The sequence below is a fragment of the Centroberyx affinis genome, unplaced genomic scaffold (assembly GCF_046629955.1).
Source record: "Centroberyx affinis isolate AG114_WGS23_722 - 3 ecotype Tasmania unplaced genomic scaffold, CSIRO-AGI_Caff_v1 ptg000258l_1, whole genome shotgun sequence".
NCBI lineage: Eukaryota > Metazoa > Chordata > Actinopteri > Beryciformes > Berycidae > Centroberyx > Centroberyx affinis.
In genome coordinates this window covers 450,001-467,829 of record NW_027278940.1, presented here as the reverse complement: position 1 = coordinate 467,829, position 17,829 = coordinate 450,001, and the positions used below count along the sequence as shown (strand labels likewise).

General features: G+C 44.0%; 1 protein-coding gene across 1 annotated transcript in view; it reads left to right on the top strand.

Annotated features, from left to right (window-relative positions):
* The first annotated feature begins 1,171 nt into the window (after positions 1-1,171).
* The window catches only part of arb2a (ARB2 cotranscriptional regulator A), a 157,652-nt gene continuing 140,994 nt past the window's right edge, over positions 1,172-17,829 (top strand). The window contains exons 1-4 of the mRNA XM_071545867.1: positions 1,172-1,204; positions 2,015-2,155; positions 3,376-3,477; positions 7,021-7,121. Coding sequence (XP_071401968.1) covers positions 2,050-2,155; positions 3,376-3,477; positions 7,021-7,121 — 309 coding nt within the window. The 5' untranslated portion in view covers positions 1,172-1,204; positions 2,015-2,049. The remainder of the gene's footprint in view (positions 1,205-2,014; positions 2,156-3,375; positions 3,478-7,020; positions 7,122-17,829) is intronic.

Sequence of the window (17,829 nt, the reverse complement as noted above, 5' to 3'; positions counted from 1 at the left end):
AAGTGGGTAGAAAAAAAAAAAAGGAAATTATAAAATAACTCCTTGAATGAATTGAACATTATGGATTGATGCTATATACAGTAACAGCGTAAAGAGTATGTGTGGATTTTTCCTTTCAAGTATCACCAGTGTTGGGTGGTAACACCTCACAATAATTTGTATTACTTTTTTCCATTATTTTCGGATTTTCTTTTTTCTGTTGTAACCTTTGTCGTTGCCCCCTCTAAATATAAAACTGAAGGTGAATAATCTAAAAAGTAGATCTATCCTCTGATAGTTATCATCAGAATTGGACCTACAGTAGTCCTCTCACACAAAGCTTAGAAATGGCAGAAAAGTTTACTTTGTCTTTCTGCAAGGACTAATATTATTATTATTTTTTTAACATTGTATATATTTTATTATACTTCCATATGCAATCTAATACAGTATTATGTCATTTACACTTTGTAATAAAGTCCACTATATAGCTACATTTAATCTTTGTTTAGCTCATTATGCTTATTTATTTTGGTATCACAGTTTGTAAAATTCAACATCCATTTCCTTTTATTCAATCTCCATATTAATACATTTTTGGCCTCAGTGTAACATCACCCTTATAGAGGGAAGAAAGTCTACAGGGGGGACACTGTGTCCTAGGAAGGTAAGAAAAGGATAAGGGGGTAGGGAAAGGGTAGAGGACAAAAAAAGAAAAATATATATATATCCATATGAATCCTTGAGAAGAAGAACCATATAGCTCATACTACTTTGATTTTATCAAGCAAAAGGATGAGATTTGGTCTCACTGGTCATTCACAGGAGAGGAAACTGAGTTATCGCGATGTCTGAAGGTAAGCAAGGATGTTACAAGGAGGTTTTTATAGTGGGATGTAAACATAGTGCTACCTCTATAGGTAGTGGTGCAACGAATTACTTGTCCTATTAAGTAATAAGTAAACGAATAATATTGCTTAAGAAATGAGTTACGAGTAACGAGCCCACTAGTGATTATGTGTATGATTATTATTGAGTGTGGAAGTAGTCTATTGTTATGTCAGGTGAAGGCAGCGCCAGTATGGCTGCTACTGTCTCTTTAAATATCCCTTCCAGTCCGTTGCCCCGGTAACCCGGAAGCTTCATGCTTTCCGCTGCTCAGAGTCCTTCCTGTTTTAGAAATTTCAAGGAAGCAGCCGCAAGTGGACAGTCGCATGTACTGATGGTGCGTGAGTCAAACAAAATACATGCATGCGTCTACTATAAAAAGTTGTACTTCTCCGAACCTCTGTGTTTCGTTTGGGTGAAACGAGTGTCTCATGAAAGCACAAGTATCCTAGCCTGCTCGCAGTGGCTCACTGTAATGTGACTGCACACATTCCTGAGAGTTGTTGCAAGAATATGAAACATGCCTGATAAAACAGGTGTGACTGTTTTGGGGAAATTACGTCTCAGTCTTTATTTACACCGCAATACGCGAGCGAAATAGACGTTTGTGGCCGTGTATAGCGTGTCTTGTAAACAAAGACAACTCTGCTATCCTGCTATCTTTGCAAAAGCAACTCACTCAGTTGTTGCACGCCTGCAAAGTTAAGCGCACATACTAATATGTATACTAGTTTATGGTTGCGTTGTTTCGTTACAATTCATGTTGTCAAAGAGCTCTGTTAACTCTGTTTATGCAGTGCCTGTTATTGCGCTGTGTGACACTAGCTGCCCTTAAGTAGTCTAATCATGCATTACGTCATTAATTGGCGCGGTTATAAAAGCCTACTTCAATAAATGAGTTGGCTGCTACACTACACCAATAATGTTTTGGCCTGCTGCCAACTTACAGGTGCAGTAGGCTTTGAGATAGTTACCTTTTAGGTTCTTGTTGTCATCTGCAAGTTAAGAGGGAATTTAGTGTCTGTCAGGTGCAGGCATATTAGAGCATGTTATAATGTTATAGTATAGTATAATTATAGTCTTTGTTCCAGCAGTTATTGATTCCTGCAATTATAATTTTCTCCTTTTCAATTCCCATATGTGACAGGATGCACCTCAGTGATCTTAGGCCGTGGAAGACCCATGATATCTCACCCCTGTGCTGTCATACCAGGCCTATACATTTTGTGGATCACCATGGCCCAGGTAGCTGGCCAAGAGGACAGAGAGAAAACTACTGCACTCAAAGGTGAATGAATGACAACAACACTGCAACAAAGATAAAAAAAATATATACATATCAAAGTACTGCTCTTAAAAGTGTAACAAAAAGAAAACAAACATGAGGAAAAGAGCTCAAAGGTGAATGTAAACTACAGCTTTGATCATTTCTCAACTCTAATGGCTATATGGACTTTGCAATGATTCAAGGTAGAAACTGGTCTGGAAACTGGTCAGGAAGATCTGTAGGTCTAAATAAGATTTTCTCACTCTGTTACCAGTACAGAGGGGTGTACTAATAGATTGGTTTCATGCAATGATCTTGGAACAAGTCTGGAATTGATTGAATGAATTAATCCATTAATTTGATATATTGGCTGGTGACAATGTTTTCTCAATAACTTGAGTCTCCTTCCCTCTCCTTCCATTGTTGTTATTGTGTAATTCATAGTGCATGTCATGTAGCCACGTCTGTGGTTGAAAAGTGGAAATGTGCTGTCGACTGCCTCTGTGCAAGCATGCCACTGCATGACTGGGGCTATTATTAGTGCAAAATCCTACTTGGTTATTCACAGTCATTTAATAACACTGTATATAGCTCTGTGAACCAAAACCTGGCACTCATCCACAGAGGATTGAGATTGAAAATGGAATAGTTTGTTGCCAGTTCATAGTTAGACTTTTGGCTGGCCCCAAGTTTAGAAGGCCAAAGTGTTGAAGTATTCTGCTTAACCTTGAAACAATGTGCCACAATTTCATTTCCTTTTATTGAACAAATCAAACAGACTCATACAGTTTTAGCAGAATTTGTGCGGGTATGTCATTAATTTAGCCTATTTTCTTTCTCTTTCAGTGACAAAAATGTTATGTTTATTCTTGTTTTTGGGGTCTTTTTTGATCAGAATATCCTCTCTGCCACCTACTGTGTCACTTTAGGATAATGGAGAGGTTTTAGTTTGTGTGGGTGGGGAGGACTTTGGCTTCTGAAAGATCAGGCCAGTAGTTAATGTTTACTATCGCATCAGAGGTTTGCTGTTGCTTCATAACCTAGGGAAATGGAGAGATATTATGAAAGCAAAGGTTCATTTAATTAGGCTTGATATTGTAGGTTTATTGTGTTGTGACGGAGGTTAAGAAGTTGTGAAAATTTGACTCACAATCTTTGAAAAAAAAGCAGTAATGACTCTTGTCACTGTAATTTCTGCTCACCTCTGACCTCCTCCTACTTTTCTTTGTGTCTCTTCTCAGACTTGCTGTCAAGAATAGACCTAGATGAACTGATGAAGAAAGATGAACCCCCTCTCAGTTTCCCCAAAACACTGGAGGAGTTTGAATATGCCTTCAATGAATGTAAGTACACAACAGATGTTGGTTTATTTGAATCTTTAAAGGCATAAACCATAAGTGCCATAATTAGTTCCATGGCTTACCCATTGCTGCTTTTTACAATTAGCAAATAAAACCTGCTGCTTCAACAAAGTGAAACCACCACGTCTCTTGAACTATAAGAGATTAGATCAACACTACCCACAGTACAAGCAAAGTATTAAAGCTCAAGGGAACAGAAAGTGACATCTCTTGGCACCGGATTGGGGCCTGAGCCACATAGGGCCTAACTAAACTGTATGAAACATAACTTGAGAAATGTCTCTGTTCTCCATTCCATGACCTGTCATCTGAAGAATTAGTTGCTTCCACTAGAGCCACATTAAAGCTACCTTAAAGTCGTCAAAACCCCATATTACTGTATCGCGTTGAAAAGCTTCGGCACTTTCAGTACATCCAGATTTTGCGTGTAATTACAGTTTTGTTCAGGGTAATGTCACTGTTTTTGAATTAATGACCTAAAACTGTCTCTGGCGTCACCTGGGACATTGTGACATTGAGTGCGTGTGTGTGTGTGTGTGTGTGTGTGTCAGTTTGCAGTGACAGCAGGGGAGCATCGCTGGACCCAGAATGCCGTGGGTCCAGATGATATAAAAGTCTCTTTAGGATTCTCCTGGCTTGCTTTAATCAAACCAGGTGGAGTGAGGGTAGAGTTGGGAAGGTGGCGGGGTGGGGGGCTTTAAGGGGGAGTCTGTGTTCTTGGCTCTTAGTATTCCCCGAGTGGTCTCTCTCTCTCTCTCTCTCTCTCTCTCTCTCTCTCTCTTTGCCCCCCCTCCCCCCCTGCTCTCTGTCAGTGTCTCTGCTGGCTGGCTGGCTGGCTGGCTGAGTGGGGGGACATGTTGTGTACTCTACGGCCCGTCAGTAACCTACTCAGCCTTGCCCTCCGTCTGACGGAGCATTTGCATAACCTCGCTGTGCCTAAGAACAGAGACACAGAGACCCCCCCACCCCCCACACCTTCTACCCCCCCTCTCAAGTCCCAGCTCAGTCTGCCATGGAGAGAGCAACACATTCAGAGACTCTCCATCTCTACTTCTCTATCCCTCTGTCACACTCTGTCTTCCTCTTCCTGTCTCTGTCTCTGTCCCTCTGTTATTCCCTCTCTCCTTCTCTCTCTCTCTCTCTCTCTCTCTCTCTCTCATTAACCTGCCCCATCTAACAACCCCCCCCCCACCCCCCTCCACTCCACTCCCCTTCACATACACACCCCCCATCTGTATCTCTTGTCAATTTTCACTCAGGCCTGTTTTTAAAGGATATAATTTCTATTAAAGCGGCGGTGGCCCTCAGGCGGTGTCTCTAGTATGTCGGCTCACAGTTGCTCTGGCTCGCAGGCATTTCTGCAGCTACACCCGGGCTACCTCTGCCCGAGACAGGTGGAACAAAAATGTTAATTTGACCATGTAATGAAGTGAATACAGACGAGGCTGTGTACAATAGTTTGCAGGTATCTTAATCACTGAAGATGATGGCTTCATCTCGCTAGCCCTCCGGTTTTCCATTACTGGAAATCCAAGGTTATGTACACCTAATTAAGCGGCCAAATTGAGAACAGAATGCTAATTATGACAGAAAAAGAGGAGAAAAGTTGAGAAAACGTTATTCCTCTGAGAGGATGTGTTGGGGGAGGCGATGGAGCTGATCACCCCCCCACGCACACACACACACTCGCTCTCTCTCTCTCTTTCTCTCCCTCACACACACACACACACACACACACACAGACACACACACACACACACACACATGCACGCCTCGCCTACTGTAGGATTTCATTATAGCTCCTCTCTTCCTTCTGTTAGGCAATAGTGTTTAGATCCTCACCCCTCCATGAATGCATAATTGATTTTCTTCAAGGTACTTTTGTGCACACTGCTTTTTCCAAACCTCTCACCCCTCTCTCACTCTACCTCTCAGGCACTAGTCTGCTTTTAATGCAACATGATGACAAACTCAGATTCAGGATTACATGTTGTATAACAACTAACCATGAAAGCAAGTGCTATAATACACACTGTGTTAGCAATGTAAGATTTATCACAGTGATAGAGGGGTGAAAATGGTGGCAATTTAGAAGGAGATGAAAAAAAATGCTTATGCATTCTTTTATCTTCAAAAGAAAATATATTTATTTATATCTTAGATGGGTTTCTTCTCGTCGTGCAATAATTGAGAAAGTACGAGAGCCCCCTGGCTATTTGGGTTAAGTATATGTACTTTTTCAGTGGTTTAGCTCTTGCAAATTCTGCAGTCATAAAGGTCAAAATTAAATTTAACACTGTTTAGTGTTTTATTGTGTTCTAATGTCAGCGGCAGGATCGATGGGCTCATTGCTAAGGTATAAACATACTGGTTACACAGAGACAAGGGTAATTGTTTATTAAGAATAAAACCCAGCAGTTATACTCCTGAACTGCTTTTCTCTGTCTTATGACTATTTTATTTGAAATAAAACCTGGATGCGTTAAACATACTCCTCTGGTTTCACTGAATAATAATGACTTTTATCACCATTCAGTGAAAGAGCTTTTGTTTCTTTTCAATCAATTCTCATGTATTGCAATAGTGGTGTGGCCCACCTGCAACCATTTACACAGCCACACATACTTACACATGCTGACACATATGGCCATTGGTTACAGTACACCTGGCTTAAACTGGTGGCGTGTGTGTGTGTGCGTGTGTGTGTGCGTGTGAAAGAGCAGTGCTGGTTAGGGTGATTGGCTGATACCCAGACAGCAGCCTCAAAGGAATTGTAAGGACCAGTTGTGGTCGTGACTAATGTGTGCCAGGCCACCTATCTCTCTCTTGCATGCTCACACACACACACACACATACACACACCCATCTTCCAGTCCCTCACTCTTCCCTCTCGGAGATGTCAGGTGGAAAATGCAGGGACAGACCTGTGGCCTGTAGCCAGAATGCGAGAGGAAGGAGAGGGAGATAGAGATGGACATGGTTAAAGAGGAAGAGGACAGGGCTTTAGAAGGATGAAAAGAGGGAGAGAGGGAAAGAGAGTTTTTGCCATACCAGCTGTCCAGGCCTGGTCTGCCAGACTTCCCAGAAGGCCCTTGGAGTCGTGACTGGAAGAATGCTGCTGCGTCCACAGGCCTTGTACCTGCCAGATGGGGGGAGGGATGGAGGGAGGGAGGGGAAGTGAAGGGACTGGGGGGGGGGGAATGGTAATGAATGAAGCACTGAGGGTCAAAGCTAGTGTGCGTCTTTTGGCAGGTAGAACTACTTCTGCATGTTCAGGCGGTGGTAGAGACCCCCCCAACACACACACACACACACACACACACACACACATACATAGAGGTATCTTTTTAATGTTGAACTGCAGTTATCATTATCATTGCAGATATTGTAATATTGTTAAGTGCAGTTATAGTATCAAACATAACTTGTCTTCTTTCCCTTATTCCCTCCCTCGTTCCTTCCTTCCTTCCTTCCTTCCTTCCTTCCTTCCTTCCTTCCTTCCTTCCTTCCTTCCTTCTGACCCAGATGGCCAGCTCAGACATATAAAGACAGGAGAGGCCTTTGTGTTCAATGCCAGAGAGGATCTCCACCGCTGGAACCAGAAACGCTATGAAGCCCTTGGAGAGGTAACATACCACCTTCTGTACTGTCATCCTTAACATTAATACAGGGGTTCTTAAACTGTTTTATGCTGCCGTCCAATTTCAGTAAATTTTGTCTTGCCTTGGGACCCTAGGAGATCATTAATATCTACTAGGACTCTTTTACATTTTTTGTCCTGACCAGTGAGTTGATAAACATTGTATTACAAGATCTAGCGATGGTTGTGATTTCTGTGGGAAAACAAATAGACATGAGACATAGAGCTCTTGCACATTCATTATTACAAACTGGAGGGAATGCATCGAGTGTTTTTATTAACATTTTACTGTTATTGGTGTTCATATTCCTGTTTTTTATAGGTGCTTCTCTGTGTCTATGAGTTTGTTTTTTTTGGTGGGAGAGGGGAGAGGATTTACCATTGATTATGAATGAGTCATTTAAATAGGAAAAAGTGAACACAGCCAAACACTATAGTTTCAGAAAGTTTACAACTTTAACAATGATGCTGATCTATCGTTGTTCCACAGATCTGCTAACACTGCTAATTTGATTCAGGACTGTAATCAAACTTATGAACATGTGTACTTGGGCATGTTTGCTTGTGTATATATGCATGCGTATGTTCATGCCTGTATATAATGTGGGTGAGTGTGCATACCGGTGCACCCATCACCAGGTTTTTGTGCCAGTGCCACAGAATGGCTTCAACAGAGCTGCATCCTGTGGTCCAGGTCCCTGTCAGATTAGATTGAGTAAACCAGGCCAAAGGAAGATTCATAAGTATTTTAAAGGTCATGGTGCTATGAGGCAGACTACCACAGGGGATTTCACCCTGATCTTCTACCATGTTGTGGAATGGCTTATTTGGGGTGAAATCTGATAACAATTTTGTAGTGTAAGCCCAATTAAATTCTGAAATGCTCTTCCCTTGCCTTGTCGCTCTCTCCAAGTTCTGTTGTGGTCCAACTGCATCCCGATGCATTCATCCTAAAGTTCACCTCTCATTCACTCCCACAGTACCACCACATGCAATATGCATAAAGATAATGAGACAAATGTTCTTTTGTAATCTTTTTTTTTTTTCATTCGCATCCCCCGCTATTTTGCTTTTAATTGTTGTGCTCATTCTTTGAAGTTCAAAGCAAAGCGATGGACCCTTTTGTGGGATTACCTGGGTGTTTTTATTATTTCTAATGCAGGTATAGCTCCTTTGAGAGCCAGCCTTCTGTGAAGGCTTTTTTCCCCTCTTTTCTTCTGCCTGCTCAGCCACTATCTCCCAGCATCTAAAAGGGCTGTAGAAGCAAACATTTGGTAGCAGGCAAGCAGAGGCCCTGAAAGAACACACAGACATTTAAACTAGCTGAACTCAGGCATCCAGGGGGGGGGCAAACATTTGGAGGAAGGAAATAATCATCAAGGAGGATGTATGCTAATTTTATTCATTCCGTGATTTTAAAAAAAACAACAAAAAAAACAACAAAAAACATAAGCGTCTTCTTCAGAGAAGAAAAAATGAAACGGTGTCAGTCAGAGTGTTGATATGAGCTTGTATAATGTGAGGAGATTTGAGTTGTGCTGCAGGAGATTAACTGGCTGGGCATAGAGGAGCACTACCCGAATAAGCAGTATTATCTGTCTGTTGTTTTTAGGCCTTAGATGAGTCAAGAAAATGAATACTGTCCCCCTCTCATACAACCTTGCAAATAGAAGAGCATTGTCTGTGCTGCTAAGAAATATGCTCCATTATAAATAGACACAACCACTGAATAGTGTATCTTTGGTAGTAAAAGTAGGTTATGGTGCTTAGTCAGCCTCTTTATGTGTGTGTGTATGTCTGTGTGTGTGTGTGTGTGTGTGTGTGTGCGTGTGTGTGCGCGTAGGCATACCTTCATGCACACGTGCTTATTTCTGCATGTGTGTGCCTGACAGGTGCAGGTGTATTTGTGCATGCATTTCCATCTCTTCCCCTCCATCCCTCTCCTTCATCTCTCTATAGGGCAGGATGAGAGACTTTATCAGATGTCATGGGGGTGAGTGTAGGTTAAGCCTCTATGCAAACAGACCTGTTATAGGACAATACCACTTCACAACACACCCCAGTGCCCTCCATCAGCCAACCACCTGAGAGAGGCCACACCTAGCGACAGTGCAGCCTGAGAGCCGAGAGAGACGGCACAAGGACAGCAGTGCGTCTGTCTGCCCCTGGCACTGTGAATGGCATGGCATCATCTGTGTCCCCTAATGTTCTGTAGCTCTCCCTTTTCCCTCCCTTGCTCCCTCCCTCCCGTCTTCCTTTCAGTCTCTTTATATCTTCATGGCCCCCTGTTCGTTGTAGAGGACTTTGTGCATGTGTGAGTGTGTGTGTGGGGGAGAGATGGCGGCTGTATTGTCAGACACATCACAGCACCAGATGTCCAATTTGCACTTCAGCCTCGTCTGAATGGAGGGATGGATGGAAGGAGGGAGGACGAGGATGTTGGTGTGATGGCCTCCGAGCAAAAGAAAGAGAGAACCATCGACTTTGAGTTGAATGCAAGGGCAGTGAATTATGGGAAACTCCAACTCTGAATCATTCTTCGTTGTTTATTTATTTTATATATTTATGGTCTGAATGCGGAGAGATTTGCAGAGGCTATTTGAGAGCAGCTACATTGGTCCATTGTGTTTGGGGACTAAAGTGTGTTTGATGTTCGGGTTCCTATAGGGTTTTTAGCATAATGATAAGATGCTAAAAAGAGTAAAGTCTTAAAAGTTCAACTGACAAAGTGACTACCTTTGTAAGACACCGCTGTGATAGTGCACATACATGCTCATGACTATGTAGCGTGTGTGTGTGTGTGTGTATATATGCATATAGTGAATGCATGTGTCAGTGTAGGGGGCTCATTGTCAGTTGCTGGTTTCATACAATTAAAGGAAAAATACACCCCAAAACACTTTAATTGTGTTCAAAAACAGCTATTGGCGATGTACAGCATTGCTGGGTCCATTTTGTTGTGCGGTGGTGAAATTTTCTTACTCCCATGGATAAGTGGCCAAATGTAGACAACATGATGTGGGGTCGAGATATTTCCAGTGCAGCTATAAGTATATAAGGAGTTCAATCAGAGAATTATTTTTTATGATGAACGGTAAACATCAGTTTGGTGTCAGTCCTTCGGAATTGAAGAGCAAGGGCTTTATAGACTCACCATTTTGCACCGATTTTCAACAATCATACAGAGAGAAATCCATTGTAGAAGAGGCAGAGATACCAATTTCTCCACCAACAGTAACCTCAATAGACCAGAATGCAATGCAGCCACAAGACATGTGTTTTGAGTACAGGGTGTGATATTTAATACTTTTTGCATTCTCGAATGCAAAAAGTCACTCTCTTGCTCTTACTCCTGCTATCGCTATCATTATCGTTGCTGCCCTCTCTACCTGCACACAGTGTAATGGTTGGATACAACAAGTTCACGCCTGCTCTCTGGGGTTTTGTTGAAAGTCATTCTGGGAAATGTAAGAAATCTCTAAGTGAAGTAGAAGTAGACACGGCCGGTTGAGGCAAAGTGGATACAACAAAAAAGTAAATTACAATACTTCTTCACAAAATAACTCCTGGAACGCTTTGAACATCACAGATCGATGCTATATAACAGTGTAAGACTCCAAGAGTGGAATTTTCCTTTTACCAGCCATAAGTGAGATCTATTTAGAAAAGGACAAATTGCATGCAAACCATATAGCTGTACCAGCATTTTGTAGCAGCTGTTTGAAATGATTTGTGTGCAGTAAAAGGTTCATGCTCCATGGGCTTCCACTGGCAATGCTAACATATGTCAAAAGGAGACTGATGCCAGTTTCTCAGAAACAAAAACCATGGCATGAAAAACCAAACTGATTATTAACCATTTGGCTTCTTGAAGGTGTTAATGCTCTTTATAAAGATTTTGAGCACTGGCTCAGAAGATCTAATTTTTTCCAAATTATTTCCATTAACCCCAGATTGTAAATTGTATTTTACTGTATAGTATTGGTCTAATGAATTATTTTCTTGTGTTCTATTGTATTCTGTTCTGTTCTATTGTAGCTGTTGTCGTGTAGCTATTATAGCTGTTGAAGAAAATGTTACGCCAACGCAGACTGACAAACATTGTTCACGGGCTGGTGGTGTGACATTTTCCATACTTGGCTCTGACTATTACAGTCATAGCTGCGTTACAGCTGTAATACAGTGCAGGCTATCTGCACAGTGTCGCTCAGTGCAGCGGGGTCACCTCAGCCTGTGTCGGTGTCAGTTGTAGTCTAATTCCTGTGATTCGGTGATGAATCTCTCTGATAGAAGACAAGCATAGGGTCTGGCCCAGATGGAGCTCTATTAAGCTGTTAATAAATGAGGATTCTTCTCTGCTCTGCCTGCATCTGTGGAATGGCAGGCACACACAAATTTGTGCACGCACCCACACACACATTCAGAATATTATAATGAAGTAAAGCTAGCCAGATGGCTGAATTAGAAAGCCCCCTCTCATCTCTCTTCTCTCTCTCTCTCTCTCTCTCTCTCTCTCTCTCTTTCTCTCTCTCTCTCTCTCTCTCTACTGTCTCTCTGTCGTCTCTCTGTGTCTGTCTCTTTGCTTGTCTCCTTCTCTCTCTGCATTATGGCCGGCAGGATGGCATCTTAGCAGGTAGAGAGACCATCCTTTAAGCAGATGATCAAGGTTCTAGCCCCCGCCTGCTGAAGTGCCCTTGTGCAAAACACTGAACCCCTATCAGCTCCAGGGGTGCTGCTTTGTAACTGACCCTGACCTCTGACCTTCCTGTGGAGGGGGGGGCAACCAAAGAAAGAAAATTTGCCTACGTAGATCAATAAATTATCACATTATATTTTTCATATTTGCTTATAAAGCCATTGACACAATGCGCGGTGCACCCAGTGGTAAGAGACACAGGCTTCCCACTGGGCATGGAATTTAGTAAGGTGTATCCCACGCTGGGAAAGTCAGGGAATTTGCTAAATTCTCTGGGAAAGTCAGGGAATATCAAGATTCAAGATTAAGATTCAAGACTTTATTATGCCATTTGCTCAGGTACAGGTACACATAGTAATAAATATAAATAGAAAAAGTATAAAAGGTATAAATAGATATAAATAGACTCTCTACTGTGTGTGTATGTGTGTGTGAAGGAGGGAAGTGTGTGTGTGTGTGTGTGTGCGCGTGTGTGCGTGGGTGTGTGTGTGTGTGTGGGGGGGTGCTGTCAGACTGTTGTCACACTGTCAGAGGAGCTTTAACTGGGGGCAGGGTATTTCATTCCAGCCTGAATGTCTCTCACAAGTAGTCTGATAGCCGCTGGGAAGAAACTGTTGTGAAAGCGTTTCCTGTTTGTTCTGATACTCCCTGGTCGGTGGTATCCTAGCTGGTGTCTGGAGCTTCTCCACCTAAACAGAGGGTGTCCAGGGTGATGCGGGTCTCTGAGAATGGCCCGCAGTTTGTTCCTGCAGCAGTGGGTGAACAGAGTGTCCATGGAGGGGAGCTGTGTTCCAGTGATCCTCTCTGCGGTTTTAATGATCCTCTGGAGGGCCTTCCTCTCCCTTAGTGTGGTGTTACCATACCACACAATGATACCTCTGGTGAGGACGCTCTCCACAAGACCTCTGTAGGCCTGGGTGAGAGGCTGACGACTCAGGCCGGCTTTCTTCAGTGACCTCATGAAATAGAGCCGCTGCTGTGCCTTCTTGACAGTGGCCGAGGTGTTTTCTGACCAACTCAGGTTGTTGGTGATGTGCAGGCCCAGAAATCTGAAGCTGTCGACACATTCCACCTCAGTACATTTAATCACAGAGGTTTCAGAGGGGGAGCTTTCTTCCTGAAGTCCAGGATTAGCTCCTTGGTCTTGTCAGTGTTGAGGACAAGACTGTTTTCCTACCCATAGGCAAGTGTCTGATCCACCAGCTGCCTGTAGTGCGATTCATTGTTTCCCTTGATAAGTCCTAGGATGGTTGTGTCATCTGCAAATTTGAAAATGTAGCTGAGTTTATGGTTGGACAAGCAGTCATAGGTATAGAGAGAAAAGAGTCTAGGGCTGAGGCAGTAGCTCTGGGGGGTTCCAGTGCTGATGTTCAGCGCTGCTGATACCATATTCCCCACCCTAACCACCTGAGGTCTTTCCGTCAAAAAATCTAAAATCCAGTTGCAGGTGGGAGTGGGCAACCCCAAATCTGCCAGTTTTGCTACTAACTTAGTGGGCTGGACAGTATTAAAAGCTGAACTATAGTCCAGAAAGAGCATGTGGGCGTAGGTGTTGAGGTTGTCCAGGTGTTCAAGGACTGAGTGAAGAGCGAGAGCCACAGCATCATCCACCGATCTGTTTGCCCGGTAGGCAAACTGAAGGGGATTGGTGGTCACAGGTATGATAGAGTCCATGAATCTCAGCACCAGTTTCTCTAGGCACTTCATGGCGACTGATGTGAGCACCACCGGACGGAAGTCGTTCATGCAGGTTGTATGTGGCTTTTTGGGAACCGGTACAATGACTGAGTGTTTAAAGTGGCGCGGGATGACAGCCTGGGCCAGCGAGGTGTTCAGGATGTCTGTATACACATCTGCCAGCTCAGCAGCACAGGCTTTCAGAACTCTAGGTGACACTCCATCCGGCCCTGCTGCCTTATGGGGGTTAACCTGCTGCAGAAACCTGTGCGCGTTTCACCTAGAGAGCGCTCTCCCCCCGGGTCACATGGTGGTATTGGTAGTGCTAGCGGGGTGTCCTGATGGGGTTATCAAAGTGGGCGTAGAAGGCATTAAGTCTATCTGGGAGGGTGATGTCTGAAGTGGTCACAGTGTGCTTATTTCCCATCAGAATATCAGGCCATTTTACAAATGGGCCAAGTATTTTTCACACATTCATTGCATTAGACGGTGGTTTTCAGCTGTTTTTCTCCACCTTAAGTGGAAATGAGACTGTTAAGCCATTTAAAAAAAAAACTGCATTAACCAACCACAAAGGATTTTTACGTCATGGAAGCGCTACGACTTAGTTATGGAAAGTCATGCAGGGAACCCTGGAGACAGACAGACAGACAGCCATACTGTACTTAAATTATCGGGGGCGCCCCAACGGCCCCATTCCAGTCGCACACCATTTTGTTGGGGAGCTAATGGCATTTCTCTAAAGAGGGACTATAAATGACAGCTGTCTGCCCTGATTCACTGACTGCCATCACTTCTCCATTCCCAAAACACTTAAACACTGCTGCTGCCGCTGCTGCTGAGAGGTGGGAACAGACAGCAGAGTCAGAAAGAATGGTTGGAGGGAGTGGTGGAGGTGGATTAAAGTTGATGAAAGAGAAGGGAGTTTGGCGGGGGGGGTTGGTGAAAAGACAGGAGGGCTGGTAGTCACAGCGCTGGCATCTGTTGCTACCGCCGGCACCAACAGTGGCATACAGTACTTTATTGGTGAATTAGCCCTCTGCCGGCTTCTCAGTTAACACCTGAGGAGGTCATTACGATGCTATTAGGATGAGTAGTGTAGAGAGAGAGACAGAGAGAGAGAGAGAGAGAGAGAGAGAGAGAGAGAGAGATCAACGCGGAGTATAAACAGTCTGTCACTCTGTCTCCCTCTCTGTTTCTCTCTCTCTGTCTGTATTTCTCTCTCTCTCTCTCTCTCTCTCTTTCTCTGAACACGCCCTTCCCCTGGAGAGCCCTCTTTCCCCAGACAGAACGACAGAGACCTCATGGGAATTACACTAGTCTCTCTCTCTCTCTTTCTCTCTCTCTCCCTCTCTCGCTTGCTTTCTCTCGCTCTCTTTGTTTCGCGCACGGACTGACAGATCACAAATTCACAACAATAGGCCCTATTTTAATACCACTTTCTGTTGGTACATGAGGCTGACTTAAAATAAACAACCTTTCTATTGCCTCATACGCTCGCTCTCATTTTCTCATTCTCTCTCTCTCTTTGCTTTGCCGTTGCCACTGTTGTTGTGCCGCATTGTTCGGGGGGATTTTCTTCTTTTCTGTCTTTCTTTTCTTCCTCTCCTCTATTCTCTGGAGAAGAGGGGATGCTTTCCTGGGTGCAGCCTGTGATACGGTGTGGAGCAGCTCTTTCAGTTTCATTATATAAACAGCTTTGATGCCTCCACTCGCTCTCTGGCTTCTATGGCTAAGTGGCTTTTGGAGAGGGCTCTGGACCACAGAGACAAGAGGACTGCACGAATGTGTGTGTGTGCCTGCATTTGTTTGTGTATGTGTGTATATGTGTCTGTGTCTTGAGTATGTATGTACACGCTTAGCCTTACACCCTGAGCTGGTTTAATAGATAAACCAGGGTGTCTGCAGGTCCTGAAAAAGTGTTAAAGTGTCTTAAATTGTGTTATCTAAACTGAAGGTCTTAAGAGGTCTTGAATACAGTTAAATATGACACTTGAATTTTAAAATTAGTCATTTTTTCCAGTGGAGAAATTAGCCCAGACACTATTTTATCATTCTCACGTTTATTTCAATCAAGAAATTGGTCTTTTATTTCACTCTAACTGCTGTTAAAAGGGTCTTTAAAAGTCTTGAATCTATCTTGATGGAACTTGCAGGGACCCTGATAAACACCAGATCATGATTCTCATCTTCTTCGATGGCTGGTTTCAGATCATTGCTATCTTCTCCTCCCCAATAATTACCTCAATTTTCCCATTGCCCTTGTACAGCTCACCCTGCGCCCTCCCTGTCTCCATCTCACCCCTCTCTGATCCCTGTCCCTTTCCCCTCCACTCCTTTCCCTTCATTGTGCCCCCACTGACCTTACTCTCTGTACCTCCTCTTCCTCACCTTCTTCTTCTCCTTCCCTTCCTCTCCCTCCTTCCTCTTCTCCTCTTCCTCCCCCCACTCCCCTCCCTCCTCCTCACTCTTGCTTGTGCGTGTCCGGGAAGGATCATCTCCTTATCGCCTCAGGTGCGGCCAGCCAAACCAGGCATGACTGCTGTAATCAGAGCGAGCACACACACACACACACACACACACATACACACACACACACACACACACACACACACACACACAGTGGACACACGTGTGCACACACAATGTGGGAGGTCTTTCTCTGTCGTGGGGAGTTTAAAAACATATCGACTTGCAGCCACAATGGTCTTCATTAAAACCTTGGCCCAGTGTGTGTGTGTGTGTGTGTGTGTGTGTGTGGGTGGGTGTGGGTGTGTGTGTGTGTGTGTGTGTGTGTGTGTGTGTGTGTGTGTGTGTGTGTGTGGTAGGGAGATTGCTATAGGGATGACCAGAGGTTAGTAAGGGGTTGATATCACCAGCCCACCCATTTAAAGGCCTCTGATCAAGGCCACATACTTTACTCTTTCTGTCTCTCTCTCTCCCTCTCTCTCTCTCCCCCTCCATCCCTCCTACCATCACTCCTTCTCCACTCAGCTGTTCACCGCAGTGGGAGCTGGCACGAGACACTGGCTCCTGGGGATTACCTCTCCGTCTCTCCCTTCTTGTCTTCCCTCTTTCCTCCCACTGAGCCCTCCTCTAAGTCCCTTCCTTCCTCCCTGATCCCCCCTCTTCTTGCTTCATCGCCACAACGCTTCCTCTACACAAACAAACCGCAGACACAGAGTTGACCTCAGCTGCAGTAGGTCTAGTTCGAACCCTCCCAGGATTGCGCTCGCAGTCATGTAGTAAGCTCACTGTTGTCCAAGGATAAACCATCATCCGGTTGTCCTGGAAAACCCTTGAATCTCCACTTTTGCCCTGCATTTTTGCTCTATTGTTTTTAATACTTTTTTTTCCTGGTGACAGCTGACACTGTATGACCCAAGGATCAACTTGGCGCACTCACAGTGAGGGCTACACATGTCTTGTAAATTGTCAAACAGACATTGTTATCACTGTGTGTGTCTGGGTGAGTGGGAGCTATCTCTTTACAGTTTAATTCATGTGCGGTCTGGGACATGGACCCACACAATTTTATGAGGGGGAGAGATGATCTAAGCTTACATTGACATTTCAGATAATGCCGCACCCATAGTTTGTTGGCCTGAAATGATGTTACCTATCTATAGGAGATGAGAGAGGTATTCTAAACGTGTCTTTATTCTCATGCAAGCTATTGATTTGAATTGATTTAGGGTGCCTTTATCTCTCTCTCTCTCTCTCTCTCTCTCTCTCTCACACCCCCTCCCTATCTTTCTCTTTGTGTGTCTTAATATTATGTGGCAAATCCACTCCTCATGCTTCTTCTATCGTCCAATCCTGACAATGCAGGCACTCAGCGTTGCTTCCTGCAGGCATTTCATTAAAGCGCTAATAACACATTGGTAATTAGGTGACAAAGAGGCTTTTCTTATTGTACTGATCAGCTGCTGAGACGCAGTCCACAGAGGCCCACACAGAAGGAGGTTGGCTGTGTGTGTGTGTGTGCCTCTGGGCCCACCTCATTCTATCTAAAAGTATAGTTTTCCTAGTTTTACCCTCATTGGAAAATGCAGTGATGCTGATCTGGGAACAGCGTTTTCTCACTCTGACTACTGTCACTTTTTCAGCTTGAAAAACAACCTCTCATTGAAAAAGGGCAACTGGCTCACTGCTGTGTACAGTGCAGAGTAAAACATACAGATGACCACACAGCCGATATACTAGCTTGGATATTAGATTCTTATTTATGATCCACAATATCCATTATCACAGTAGCAACACATTCACACAGTGAAGCCCAAGCATTCTTTCCATTTTTCTCCCCCCCTTCTCCCCCATC